General features: G+C 44.0%; 1 protein-coding gene across 1 annotated transcript; it reads right to left on the bottom strand.

Annotated features, from left to right (window-relative positions):
* Positions 1-416: 416 nt before the first annotated feature.
* LOC136485860 (uncharacterized) lies at positions 417-2,918 on the bottom strand. Its single transcript, XM_066482679.1, has 3 exons — positions 2,689-2,918; positions 733-932; positions 417-645 (listed from the first exon to the last, which is right to left on the bottom strand). Exons 1-3 carry the CDS (start codon positions 2,806-2,808, stop codon positions 561-563), a joined length of 405 nt encoding a protein of 134 aa, XP_066338776.1. The 5' UTR covers positions 2,809-2,918; the 3' UTR covers positions 417-560.
* Between the last annotated feature and the right edge of the window lie 11,697 nt (positions 2,919-14,615).

Genomic DNA, 14,615 nt, shown 5'->3' on the forward strand with positions numbered 1-14,615 from the left:
AAACCGTCGAATGCCTCTTGTTTTTAGGTCCGGCTCGTTGGAGATAGTCTTAGGCACTATATCAGTGTACACTTCATAGCAGTATAGAATCACTTCTCTTGCAGGTTTTCTACTTGCAGGCCCAGATATTCTTTAGAGAAACAAGAAACTGCTGCAAATTCATCAAGTGAGGAAGTTCTGGGAAAGAAACACGTGTAGCTGTCACTAAATTCGTACCAGGAGTGCAGGGGCTCACAAAGAGGCCTGCAACCTATTTACTTAGCCCCCATAAGCCCACCCTGAGTACAGGTGTATGTTCATGTTCACAGCCACTAAACTTTCAAATTCACCAATAAAACAACACTTTTGATCAAATCCTGATAACATTCACCAGCCAGATCAATGCAAAAACAACAAGCATCCAATAGAATAGTGAGTTCAAGCATAAATCATACATTATTTTATATCATAGAACATCTGAGCCAGTACATCCACTCTGTTTCTTACAAGAAACAGCGAATTCACTAGTTCGCACTAAATAAGAGTTTTGCACCTACATTTCCCCCTCCCGAGTCAATCAGCTAAACATATTTATACAGGCCAAAGAAAAGCAAACAAGAAGATATCGACACAACCCATGGCGTCAGGTCTATGGCTCCACCATGCCTGCAGGTCAAATGAATAACAGTTAAGAGTAATAACCACATAAAAAAGGTTTGCATGTATATGTTGACGACAAAAGTGGTTGCTTACTTGTTATTTTCTTTTATCTCAGCCTCAAGCTCCTTAAGTAAACGTGAGTGTTCATCCAAGCCTTCAGAAATCTTATCGACCTTCATCAATAGTCGTTTATAAATGTTTTCCGGATAAATGTTTTCCGGCTTCTCATTAACGTGACTTTTCTGTTCCATGATGCCTTTCAAAGGCTTATTCGAGGGGGAACATGTGTGTCTCTGCAGGAGTATGATGAAAGGATTTGTTACAAAAAAATTGTGTGCATGAATAACCACATTTTGCAATGCATATTAAGTCTCCCTCTCTCTGCCCCCGGTTTCAGAATACAAAAGTCTGATTAAGTTTCATATATTGGAGCACCAGTAACGTTCACCCCTTCACACCCATCTAAGCACTTGCACATTCCGGTTAACCATTTGTGAACATTCAAGGCCTTATAATAATTTCTTCACATATGCCACTGCATCCCTCTATCGTTTACGAAAAACAAGAGCTTCACAAAATCTTTCTTTAGTTTGCAATTCATCAAGGCAAAGCACTTGAATATTCTGAATGTTTAAGCTTTATAATAATGTATACATCGATGTTACCATCCATCAGCTATTTAAACAAGACAAGAGTTTCACAGTATATTATTTAGTTCGCAATTGATCACAGGAAGACAAGATATCCTGTAAAATCAAACCGCAGCGGCCATGCAGCTAGCCCAGCTTCCCACCCTCTACAATGGACCTGGGCAAACAGGGGCCAGTGGCCCTAGGCGTAGCCCAAATAATCACAGTACTGCCCCCAAATATCTATGGCCCAATCTTTTCTGCTATGGATGGACTCGCCCTAGCAATTCGCATAGCAGGCCGAGGGCGACGAGTCGTGATACGGGCGGAGACCAGTACTTCCTGAACCTGGATGTGCTAGACCTGTCCGTCTGTGTCTCTCCAGTCTCTGGTCGTAACTCACCTCTCAACGGTCAGTCTCACACTCTTGCAGAGCTGCCCCTTGCCTACCCGATCCCTCTCTGCGGGCGTGCGCTGTGCGTGTGTGGCTGCGCTGCTGGTGTGCAAGACAGCCAGTGTGCCACTTTTGGCAGAGGCATATGCCGTCAGGAACTCAGTCCAGCCGTGTGGCTGTGGCACGCGTGCAACACGAACCACGCGGAGCAGCAGCCAACACTCAGTAGGAGCACACAGTGTCAAGTTATTGATGCCTAGTGAATATTCCATTCACTCACAGGCCTCTATATATTTCAATTCAACTTTGAATCATTTGCACGAATTTGATCGAGTTACATAACTGTATTTGCACTGCATCATGTAGACTCAAGATTTGTACTAGAACCACAAAAAAGAAGTTTTTTTTTTTGGCAGACATTGACCTTAAAAATATATTTGCAGACCACATCCCTAATATATATAATTTTTTGAGAAGTCTAACTTGTATGGATAGGTTCAAGTTCACCTTGTTGTTGTTCATAAAAAAAAACTATCATAGGAGAAACTAAAATTGAGATATCATCTAAATTACTTATTTCACGATTTAATTTTGTCATTATCCATGTATGACCTATTGTGAATGGTATGAACGGTTAGATAACGGCCCTAATCCTACAAATTGACCAGCTAAGCCACTATGGGCAAACCCAATCCTAACCCTAGAAGTAACACACCGGGGCTGCAGCCAAAGAGAAACACCAGAGTAGACGGATCTGAGGTGCAGTTAAATTGAACCAAAGAACTTTGACAATCAGTCAAATCGAATTCGAGCAAACCCCCAAAAGAACCAACTTGCATTAACCTAAGACAGCAGGTGGGCAATGCAGGTGATTGGGTCCAACAAAATTAGCATGCCCTCATCAATTCCACAGATCCGTAATCCCTGGGCCCCAATCCAACAACCCATGGCGTTCCGTTAAGGTGAGACCGCCTAACTCGACAAACCCTAACCAGTCGAGGGAAGAGGAAGCAGGAGATTCGTTACCTCGGTGAGTACGGAGCTGCTGCTGAGGAATCGCCTTGCCAGAAGGCACCGCTCCCGCTCCAGGGGCTTCCGGAGCCGGAGCGAGCGGGCAGCGGACCGGAGCATCGCCGCCGACGCCATAGGGGAGGGACTAGGGAGCGGGGGGCAGCGGACCGGAGGCACGCCTCGACGAGTCGACGGGATCCCCCTTTTTTTTTTAATTTTTCGATTCGAGAGGGATCCGGATTCAGCGAGTTCGGGAAGGGACACCGCCCACGGCCTGGTATATAAATCGGCGAGCGCGGAGGGGCGGCGGGCCCTATGGGCTTGTTGGCGCAACTAAGTTGGGCTTTGCACTTTTGGCCCATAGCGGGGGAAATAAGGATTTCTTCCACCTTCGCGTGCGCTCTCGTCAGGCGAGGATTCCTTTCTTTCTTCCACGCGTGTTGACGCCGTGTGGTGGTCTAACCGACCGAACGCAAATTCCATCGTGGGCCGGGGTAAGATCCACGCTGCGCCCTGACCCCGGCCATTTTCGGCCCAGACCGAACAAGGCCTAATAAATGGGAAAGAGAAGAAATACATCCATAAATGAACGTCAAAACAGATGGGCAGAGAATGATCAGTGGGACCATGCTGAAACAAACAGAAGAATTCAATTCTTTCAGAAATGATGAAGTGACTATAATTACTATTTTAGAAATATAGTGCAGCCAAATGAAAAGGCTCGATTTCTTAAGAACGATTAGATAATTCTAAGGTTTTATATTTTAATATCCATGAGATAGCATACAATAAAACTACCATGTGAGGGAAAAAACCATCTATAATGACCCGATAACAATACTCTCACCAGAAAAGACAGATGTCTCCTTTTTTGGTGATGAAATGCGGTTCTTGAGTGTGCAACCATATCTTAGAGGTACATTTTCACATAAGCACAACTACATAGTATGGGATTGATATTTGCATTTCTGGACAAAATTACGAACATTTTTAAATTTTAGTTTATTTATACTGTAACAGAACATGTTTTTTTTTGGAGAAACATTGTCAATCTGATTCGGTAAAATAAGTAGACACTACGTTTGATTTGGAAAGTAACGGTGCATTTAGCTATTGAGGAAAATTAATTGGTTTTAAGGGGTAACTAATGCAACAAGGAATTAATCATGTGTTTGGCTCTAGGGTGTTGGAATGGTTTCGACACTTGGACCCATTTTTTTTGGAGTATTTGGTTCAGAGAGTAGTTGGTTAAGGTCATCCCACATAAAGAATATTCTCTCTAGATGCGGGCTCACATTATCCCTACAAAACGGAGAAACTAGGTGAACCCACTTTGTGTTCGTGATGACGACACACAGATGAGCGGGAACGATGGCAGCGTGATGCACAGAGGAGCGACAGCCGCAGCCGCACGACACGTTGGAGCAGCGGCCATGGGCCGCACGTGTGTAGAGGAGCGTCAGATCACGCGGGAGTGGCGCGGGCGGCACATAGGCAACCGGAAGGCTCATAGAATGACGTGTGGGCCTTGCTTGTCAAATGTTCATCCCTCTCAACCCAGCACTACAACGAAACAAAAAAATTAGGATCAACCTGACCCCCAACCAAACAAGAAATTGGTCCATCCCATCCTTAGAAAATAGGGTTGGGTCCAACCCATCCCATCTAGTCCCAAAACCAAACACACACCATGCTACTCGTCAATTTACTACTACTATCATCTCCCTCCGTCCTGCAAAGCCAAAGAATGTCATTTTCACATCCTAGAAGAGTTAAACAATATCAACTTTGACCAAATAATACAAGAGGTTATTAATATTTATGGTGTGTGATAGGTATCATTAGATTACTCACTAGTAGAGAAACGACCTTTGATCCAGCTCGAAATTTGGCTTTAGTCTCGGTATTTTTCGCGCCCGGGACTGGAGAGACCTTTAGTCCTGGTTTGTAGCTCCAACCGAGACTAACGGTCCCTGCCCAACGGCTACTGCGGTAGGGTTTTGCTGCAGGGGACCTTTAGTCCCGGTTGGAGCTACCAACTGGGACTAAAGGTTAACTTTTACTCCCGGTTGGTCCCTCCAACCGGGAGTAAAAGTCTACTCCCGGCTGGAGGCTCCGTCCGGGACTAGAAAGGGACCTTTAGTCTCGATTTCTGTCTCCAACCGGGACTAAAGGTCCCCTCCTATATAGCCCTTCTTCCTCCCCAAGCCCGAGCCACTTCGAGCTCAGTGTTCTTGCTTCATCGCCGGCCTCTCTTCTTCCTCATCGCCGGTAATCACAAGATTTCTTCGATTGCTCCATCGATTCTTCGGTTCTAAAGGTTACCAACTTTATACTCTCATGTTTCATCAGTAGCATATCTCATTTTGTGGACTAGATATATGTGGTTTTTTATGGTGGGTTTTTTTATTTGTAAGCCATTTAAGCTCAAAATCACTTTAAAGTTTGCATATTTGGATGAAGGAAGGTTAAAGTAGTTATTCAAAACTAGTATTCAGCTTTCATTTCTAGCATGCATAGCACACTTCATGGTTTAGAGATATAGAGAATTTTAGAATTTTTTTAATTTTATTTTTTTATAAAATGAGAAATTTATATTATATTAAAAATGAGTATAGAGAGTAGATGTCAACTGCTTCTGGGTCCTCGGCCTCTCATTGGGTTCCAAAATGACTGAGGCCGGACCTCCCTCTCATTGCATGCGGCAAGTGTGAGGAGAAGATTGTGATGGAGTACCGGGTGAGGAAGGAGTGTCCCAACAAGGGCCGTATCTTCTACAAAGTGTCCGGATCGCAATATGAGTTATTTTATCGCATTTGATGATTATGGTTAATTTATACTTATTTTCATGATGATTGTGATTAAAGTTCTAATTTTTTGTTTTAATTTCAGTGGGATGGCACTGGATGTTCAGGCTGGTACTGGGAGGAAGAGTATGTTGAACACGTGTAAAACTCTCTTGCATAGGCGGCTATGGCGGTTGATGAGGCAGTGATCCTGTGGAAGAAGCCCATAGATGTTGAACAAACGCATGATCTGTCTGTTTTAGTTGGGATTGGTCGCGAAATCCTTATGCTGCTGAAGTGCATTTTAGCTTTAGTTTTTTTAGTGGCAGTTGGGATTGTCTACATTGTAGCGAGACTTTCATAAATTAATACCTTGTGTGGTGGCATCATGTCGTATAATTAACTAATTATGTTCTAGGTTTTAATATGGTATGTATGTCATGTAATACAGATGAGCCGGCATTGGATGTATAATGCTGATCGCCGCTCCCAAGAGTTCATTGAGGGCGTGCATTCTTTCTTACGTGTGGCCGAGGCAAACAAACACGATGGTTTCATGTGCTGCCCATGTGCCATATGTAAGAATTTGAAGGAATATGCTAGCTCAAGGAGTCTTCATTCACACTTGTTGAAGTCGGGTTTCATGCCAAACTATATTTGTTGGACGAAGCACGGAGAAACCGGGGTTGTAATGGAAGAAGGTGAAGAAGAACAATGGGACGATGATGACATTATTGCTGAATATGGTGCCTTCAATGATACTGCAATGGGGGAAGCTGAAGAAGAGGTAGTGGCAGAAGATGAGCCCGCTGATGATCTTGGTCAGGCCATTCATGACGCACAAAGAGAATGCGAAATTGAAAAGGAGAAGATCAAGTTCGAGCGCATGCTAGAGGATCACAAGAAATTGCTATACCCAACTTGTGATGCGGGACCGAAAAAGTTGGGTACCACACTGGAATTGCTGCAATGGAAGACAAAGAATGGTGTATCTAACAAGGGATTTGGGGAGTTACTAAAAATCCAAAAGAAGATGCTTCCGAAGGATAACGAATTGCCCGTCACTACGTACGAAGCAAAACAGGTAGTCTGCCCTTGGGGATTAGAAATCCAGAAGATACATGCATGTCCTAATGACTGCATCCTCTACCATGGCGAGGAGTACGAGAAGTTAGATGCATGCCCGGTATGTCATGCATCGCGGTATAAGATCAGGCGAGATGACCCTAGTGATGTTGAGGGCGAACGTCCCACGAAGAAAATCCCTACCAAGATTATGTGGTATGCTCTATAATACCACGCTTGAAACGTCTGTTCAGAAACAAAGACCATGCAAAGTTATTGCGATGGCACAAAGAAGACCGTAAGGTAGATAATATGTTGAGACACCCTGCTAATGGGTCCCAGTGGAGAGCAATCGATAGAGAATTTCCGGAGTTTGCAAATGACGCAAGAAACTTAAGGTTTGCTTTAAGTACGAATGGTATGAATCCTTTCGGGGAGCAGAGCAGTAGTCATAGCACTTGGCCTATTACTCTATGTATCTACAACCTTCCTCCCTAGTTATGCATGAAGCATAAGTTTATTATGATGCCAGTGCTCTTCTAAGGCCCAAGGCAACCTGGCAACGACATCGATGTATACTTGAGGCCACTAGTTGAAGAACTTCTACTTTTGTAGAATAGACCAGGTGTACGTGTGTGGGATGAGCACAAACTGGAGCACTTTGACCTGCGAGCATTGTTGTTCGTAACAATCAATGATTGGCCTGCTCTAAGTAATCTTTCATGACAATCAAACAAGGGATATAATGCATGCACGTACTGTTTCGATGACATTAAAGGTATATTCTTGAAAAAATGTTGAAAGGTCGTGTACCTTGGCCATCGTCGATTTCTTCCTGCGAATCACCCCCTAAGAAAGAAAGGCAATCATTTTTAAGGTAAGGCAGACCACCAGACCAAGCCGGGCAACCGAACTGGTGAGGATGTACTCAATATGATCAAGGATGTGAAAGTAGTATTTGGAAAGGCACATGGCAGCGAACCTATTCCGAACGACGCCGATGGTCACGCACCCATGTGGAAGAAGAAGTCCATATTTTAGGAGCTACCCTATTGGTAAGTCCTAGAGGTCCATAGCGCGATCGACGTGTTGCACCTGATGAAGAATCTTTGTGTGAACCTGCTAGGCTTCATGGGTGTGTATGGAAAGCCTAAGGACACACTTGAAGCACGACAGGACATGCGATGTTTGAAAGAACAAGACAACCTACATCCAGAGAAGACAGATGATGGACGCCATTACTTAAGTCCTGCCAGCTACACTCTTAGCAAAGAAGAGAAGGAAAGCATATTTGAATGCCTAGCAAGCATCAAGGTACCATCTGGATTCTCCTTGAATATAAAGGGTATAATAAATGTGCCAGAGAAGAAATTCCTAAACTTAAAGTCCCATGACTACCACGTGCTCATGACGCAATTGCTTCCAGTTGCATTAAGAGGAATTCTACCTTCAAATGTACGTCTAGCCACCGTGAAGCTATGTGCATTCCTCAATGCAATTTCTCAGAAGGCAATCGATCCAATGGATCTAGCTAAACTATAGAATGATGTGGTTCAATGTCTTGTCAGCTTTGAGTTGGTGTTCCCTCCTTCCTTCTTTAATATCATGACACACCTCCTAGTTCACCTGGTCAAGGAGATTAGCATTCTCGGTCCTGTGTTCCTACACAACATGTTCCCCTTTGAGAGGTTCATGGGAGTCCTAAATAAATATGTTCACAACCGTGCTCGGCCAAAGGAAGCATCGCCAAGGGCTATGGAACAGAGGAGGTCATTGAGTTTTGTGTTGACTTTATTCCCGACCTTGACCCGATTGGTGTTCCTAAATCGCGACACGAGAGGAGACTAAGTGGAAAGGGGACACTAGGGAAGAAAACATATATTGGTACGCAGGACAATTATTTTAATAAAGCACACTACATAGTTCTGTAAAACTTCTCCTTGGTGGATCCGTATATCGAGACACATAAAGAGTTGCTCCGATCTAAGTTTCCAGGGAAGTCTAAAGCTTGGATTACGTGTTAGCACATGGAAACTTTTAGTGACTGGTTGCGAAAAGAATGTCAGGGTGATGAGAGTATTGATGAGCAACTGTATTTGTTGGCTAGGCAGCCATCGTGGCATATCCTCACATACAAAGGGTACGAGATAAATGGGAATACAATTTACACAGTAGCCCAAGATAAAAGGAGCACCAACCAAAACAGTGGTGTCCGCATAGATGCCACCGACCCTAATGGAAATAAGCAAACATATTATGGCCGCATAGAGGAGATATGGGAACTAAACTATGCACCTACTTTTAAGGTACCTTTGTTCAAGTGCCAATGGGTAAAGGCGACTGGAGGCGGGGTAGCAGTGGACAACTAGTATGGAATGACAACCGTGGACCTCAACAATATTGGGTACAAAGACGAACCGTTCATCCTTGCCAAGGATGTGAATCAGGTGTTCTATATCAAGGACATGTCTACAAAACCGAATAGAGGGAAAAACAACAATGACCCAATCAATGAGCCAAAGCGCCACATAGTTCTTTCAGGGAAAAGAAACATCATCGGAATTGAAGACAAGTTAGACATATCAGAAGATTATGAAAAGGATGACCGAATTCCACCCTTCACAGTGAACAAAGACCCAAGCATCCAGCTAAATGATGAGGACACTCCATGGTTACGGCGCGATCATAACCAAGGGATATACGTTAAGAAGTTCACTACTGTGCCCGCTTGATATATATAGTGTATTCATATTTTTGTCGTGTATTCTTATTTTCTATGATTTAAATGAATTTTCTGCTTGACGGTGGATTTCCTGTGGAGAATGTGTGATGAAAAAACAAATGATCAACGTCAATAAGATGTGAAAACTAATTTCCTATCGAAAAGCAATAGTTTTAATGATTTTAATTAAGTAGTATATTTTTGCATGGTGAAAATTATGATTATTATTTACACTGTGTTAAATATTTATACGGTAAAACAAAAGAGTTTAGGTTACAGATTTTTTTTATGTACAATAATGCAAAACCAGGTCCCGAAATTCTTTTTGTAATTTTTTTGCTAATATTTTATTTACTAGGCAATTAACAACTCTCTGCATATTTATATAAAAGAAATATATAAAAAAGGAAAAACTTCTACAAACTGGCGGGAAGCCAAACTGTAGCCCACCTTTACTCTCGGGTGGACCAACCACCCGGGACTAAAGGTTAGACCTTTAGTCCCGGTTCTAACCATCACCCGGGACTACTAAAGGTAAGCTGCATTTTCGCGGCCCGCCAAAATCCCCTTTACTCCTGGGCCGTGGCTACACCCGGGACTAAAGGTCAGACCATTAGTCCTGATTCTAACCATCACCCGGGACTAAAGAACCTTTAGTCCTGGTTCTAACCATCACCCGAGACTACAGGTCTCCCTTTATAAACCACGCCCTTCTCCCTTAGTTCTCATCCTCTGTCTCAGCCGCCTTCTTCTCCAACCGGATCCAGTAGCCGCCAAGCCTTCTTCTCCATCGCCTCATCTTCTCCACCAGATCAATTCGATCCAGCAGCGCCGCCGCCCCTAGGCGACCACCCTAGCCTTGCCTCGTCACACGCGCACGCTATCACCGGCCCCACGCGCACATGCACTTCTTCTCCGGCTAGCCAACGCACGCCTCGCGTCGTCCTCGTCCCCGACCCACCTCGCCCCCAAGCGGTTCAAGGTTCTTCAAGGTGTCTATCTCCTCCAATTCATCCCCTTCTTCATCCTCCTCTCTGTGCTATGTTTGAACTTTGAAGCCCTCGTTCTTGTGTTAGATCCGCGAGACGCAGTCTTCTCCAAGATCCGCAGCAGACCACAGCATCTCTATTACGGCACGTCTTCTCCAGGTTTGGCCCGGTCTCCCTCTTCCTCTGCACTCTCTTGCTGTTGTATGGCCAACTTGTTCAGTGCCGTTGCTCAATGAATGTATCGCTTCGATTTGGTGCTAGCTAGTAGCCTTTGCAATTGGTGCATACTTCTGTTTATATGTTAGGCTCCTTGGTGCTAGAATGTGGGCGACTGAGGCCATGAATTCATACTGATATTTATGCTTGTGTCTGGCCCTATGTAATATGTATTTGCATGTGCGTGTCGATGATCAAATTAAATGGCAAAGACATGTACCACTGTTATTACCGGTCAATTACCCATGCCACTTAAGGTTGAGGGTAACAATTTAGCTAGTCTGCTACTTTTGCATGGCGATATTTGATTTCACCTAACCATACTTACTGCTCTTAAGAGGCAAAATATTCTTTCTGATTGTAGGAATAGTGATAGCCTTCCCAGTCCTGTAATGAAACAGATTATTACTATTTTTTAGTAAAGTCTAAGTCTCTAACATGTTTTTTGGCTGCAGGAGCTGGACCTCGCGTTTGACACCTTGGATGTGAGCCACTGCCGCTACCATATATAATCCGTTTATGATGGATTAATTGCTCCAACCTTTTGTAATCGGATGGATGCGTGTGCTGAGCCCTCGTGCTGGCAATCTTGTAATGCGATTTTGCGCTGAACCATCGAGCTCAGTGGAGCATGGGCGCGGCCCGGTGTCTCGTCATTTCCTCCTTTTTGTGCGGTAGCTTATGATGACGCCGGCCCCCAGATCTGAGACATTCGACGGCGTCCGTGACATTGTAGTAGCAGGGCACGTAGTTCTCGTGCTTGGGCGGGCATACCTCCGCCTCCTTGGCGCGGACTAGTTAGAAAATTGTAGAAAATCCATACTAGTTGAACTTGTGGACCGTGTTCATCTTGGCTAGCATGTTCTCTACCGAGCGGTAATGGATGTCAAGGAAGAGCTTTGATTCTACGAGAGAGAGCGGCAACGGTCGTGGAAGACCGTGTTCCCTTCCTCGTAGAATCGGAGCTCTTTCGTGGCCAAGTACGGTGCCGTCTGGTGGAGAAATGCCTGCCAAGATGACCACGTAAGCAAGGTAAACTAGTACGGAAGCTTACGTGATCTTAGAAGATGTGTGAGGTCATGAGAGCATGTGTTTTTCTCAATTTTGTCGAGCAGGTCACTTAGAATTAATTTTTCCATGAAACGCCCGCGAGCTCGCCGACGTCGAGCAGGTCACTTAGAATTAATTTTTCCATGAAATGAAATACTTAGAAATCATGCCTTTTATTTTTTAGAATTAATTTTTCCATAAAATAAAAAACTTAGAAAATAGTTAGAAAATTGTAGAAAATCCGTACTAGTTGAACTTGCGGACCATGTTTATCTCAGCTAGCATGTTCTCTACCGAGCGGTAACGGACGTCAAGGAGGAGCTTTGATTCTACGAGGGAGAGCGGCAACGGTCGTGGAAGACCGTGTTCCCTTCCTCATAGAATCGGAGCTCTTCCGTGGCCAAGTACGATGCCGTCCGGTGGAGAAATGCTCGTCGAGATGATCATGTAAGCAAAGTCAACTAGTACGGATGGTTATTTATTTAAACATGTTTTTGAGCTAGAATTTGATGGATATTTGATAGATATAATTTTTATTTTTTATAGATATATCTAGTGGTGTAAAAGCTAGATGGCTGCCCCGAGAGACAACATGAATGAAGAAATGATGGATATTATCAACACCGGCACTCAATTTGCCGATGGTGACCAGTAGGATGTAGATGACGGGAGTCAATACCTAGCTCTTGAAGATGACCAAGAAAATATTGTGCAAGAAAATACTGACGAGGTATATATATTTAAATATTATATATATATATTTGAATATCTATCATCTATTATGTGTACACATGATATTTATTTATTCTTTTTTATATGTAGACCTCTGGATCGATGACCACAACGGCGAAAAGCAAAAATATTCGAGGCTCGAAAAAGCCATTGGAGGGGCGCTACATAATATCGGAATTCAATATCGAGACAGGCGAACCACTTGGTCCACATGCAAGGAAAGTCATGCAACACTGTGGGTGCCTTGTAAGGGACAGACTTCCGATCAGTGCCCGTGAATGGAAGCAAAAGATCAATGAGCCTCATGTTAGTTTTGTCTCTGATCTTGATAAGAATTTAATTTGGGATGATATCCTTCAACATTTCATGTTGCAAGCGGATGATTATGATGCTATCAATGATGATGAATTGAAGTAACTAGTTTGAAAGTGGGCTATGAAGAAGATGGCCACACAATTTTAGACTTGGAAGAAATCCCTATACACGAAATACGTCAAGAAGAACCTAACACCCAATTTCAATACTAGTGGCCCGCTCGCGAAGTTGAGGCCCTACTGGAATGATTTTGTACAGTATAAGACATCAGAAGAGGGTGAGGAACGGGTGAGAAGGAACCAAGAGAATGCCCGACAGAAGGTATACCATCATGGCATGGGATCAGGTGGCTACGCGACTGCCATTCCCAAGTGGGAAAAAATGGAAGCGGACATTCTTGCCAAGGGTATCACACCAGAATCACTCAATTGGCCCAAACGCGCGAAGAATTGGTTTTTCGCTCATGGAGGAAGACTGGACCTAGAGACCGGGAAGCTGGTTCATGGCCCAAAACTCTAAAGCTAGAATGCAGGACGAAATCATAAAGCAAGTGCAAATAGCAATGAGTGCCCAAAGGCAGGCATCAGATCCAGGAATCAACATTAATATTAGCCCCCTGATCAGTTGAAAACCAGCTGCGCTTCCACAGAGTTGCCAAATCAAGTTGACGCAATGCTACGTTTCCCCATGGATGACATCACTGCACCGTTACATCATGTGAGCTACATATTCCAAAAGAGAATGCCACAATCATGGTGGCTCTCGGTGTTTTTTCTCCTCCAGATCCTACCAAGACACCAAGAATCCATGGGGCAATAATACCACCTGGATATGTTAGCATCTCAGTGGATAGAGTTAACAAAGGTTTTAGTGATCTGGCTCTTGACATTCCAGGAGGTGATGGGGAGAAGACTCTAGGAGAAGCAGAGAAGACATTCATACTGTGGTGCAAGCGCTACATCATTATTCCCAGGGTCTCTAGTCCACCGCCGCTTCCTCAACTGCCAGACAATAGGTGCGGACAAAAGTGAACAAAACAAAATTTTCACTAATTTTCTATTGACATGCATGATTAATAATAACAATATTTCTTATACCTAATTATTCTTTTTTGTACTTACACAGCAGGGCCTCCACCAACCTAAGTCCAATTATTCAATCTCTAGATCATCATAGTGCTCCGGACAATGATTATGCACCGCCGCCACCTCCAAGGAGGTCTCCAACGCCTCCAAGGAGGTCTCCACCGCCACCACCTCCAAGGAGGTCTCCAACGGCTGCCCCGCCTCCCTTGATGATCAAGAAGCAGCCAGCTCCTAAGAGGTCCACCCCGCAAACGAAGCCGTTGGCCCACCAGCCGACAAAGAAGAAAGCCTTCTCTAATCCAGTTATTCCCCAAAAACTGTCTTACAAGAAAAGTGAAAAGAAATTAAAGGATACAGTACAAAAAAGATGTGAAAAGTTTCTTCGAAAAAGTAAGAAAGCAACGAGAAGCGAGGGAGAACCCGGAGAAACCGTACTTCTACCTAGCTCCAGATCTTCTAAGAAAGAAGGTGGACCAGAAAAAACAGGAATCTCAAATGACCCAGCCAAAATCAGACTACGACCGCTCTCTCACCAAGTCATTTGAGGCGGCGCAGAAAAAGACTAGAGCAAGGAAAGGTGTTGCACAACTCGGACAACAATCACAACAATCAGTCCCCCCTCTTGTCATTCGTAATGAATATGGTTCAAACTTAGACTTACCGGACATCGATTTCGAGGAAATGATTCGGTTTTATGAGGATACCGGTTTGGACCTTGCCCAAGTGCTCGCTGAAGGACCATCTACTCCAAAAGTGGATCCTTGGAAGAAATTTGAACATGGAAAGAGTCTATACAACCCTGAGGCCTTAGGTGAACTGGGTACGCAAATGTACCTGCTAAACAAGTGGTACATGGCGGCGTGTGAACGGAGAGAGAACTTTGTTTCTGTCAAAGTTAGAAACCAACATTACTTCCGTGGCGATGACGTTATTAATGTTGAGTTGTTAGAATTACACCAACTATGCCACCTGAACTCTCTCG

The sequence above is a fragment of the Miscanthus floridulus genome, chromosome 10, assembly GCF_019320115.1.
Source record: "Miscanthus floridulus cultivar M001 chromosome 10, ASM1932011v1, whole genome shotgun sequence".
NCBI lineage: Eukaryota > Viridiplantae > Streptophyta > Magnoliopsida > Poales > Poaceae > Miscanthus > Miscanthus floridulus.

Bases quoted from the DNA above. Each gene is read 5' to 3' on its own strand.
- LOC136485860 (XM_066482679.1), bottom strand. From the start codon at position 2,808: ATGGCGTCGGCGGCGATGCTCCGGTCCGCTGCCCGCTCGCTCCGGCTC. The intron at 933-2,688 runs GTAACGAATCTC...ATACTCCTGCAG, and splicing joins GCAGCTCCGTACTCACCGAG to AGACACACATGTTCCCCCTC. The intron at 646-732 runs GTAAGCAACCAC...TTTGACCTGCAG, and splicing joins GAGATAAAAGAAAATAACAA to GCATGGTGGAGCCATAGACC.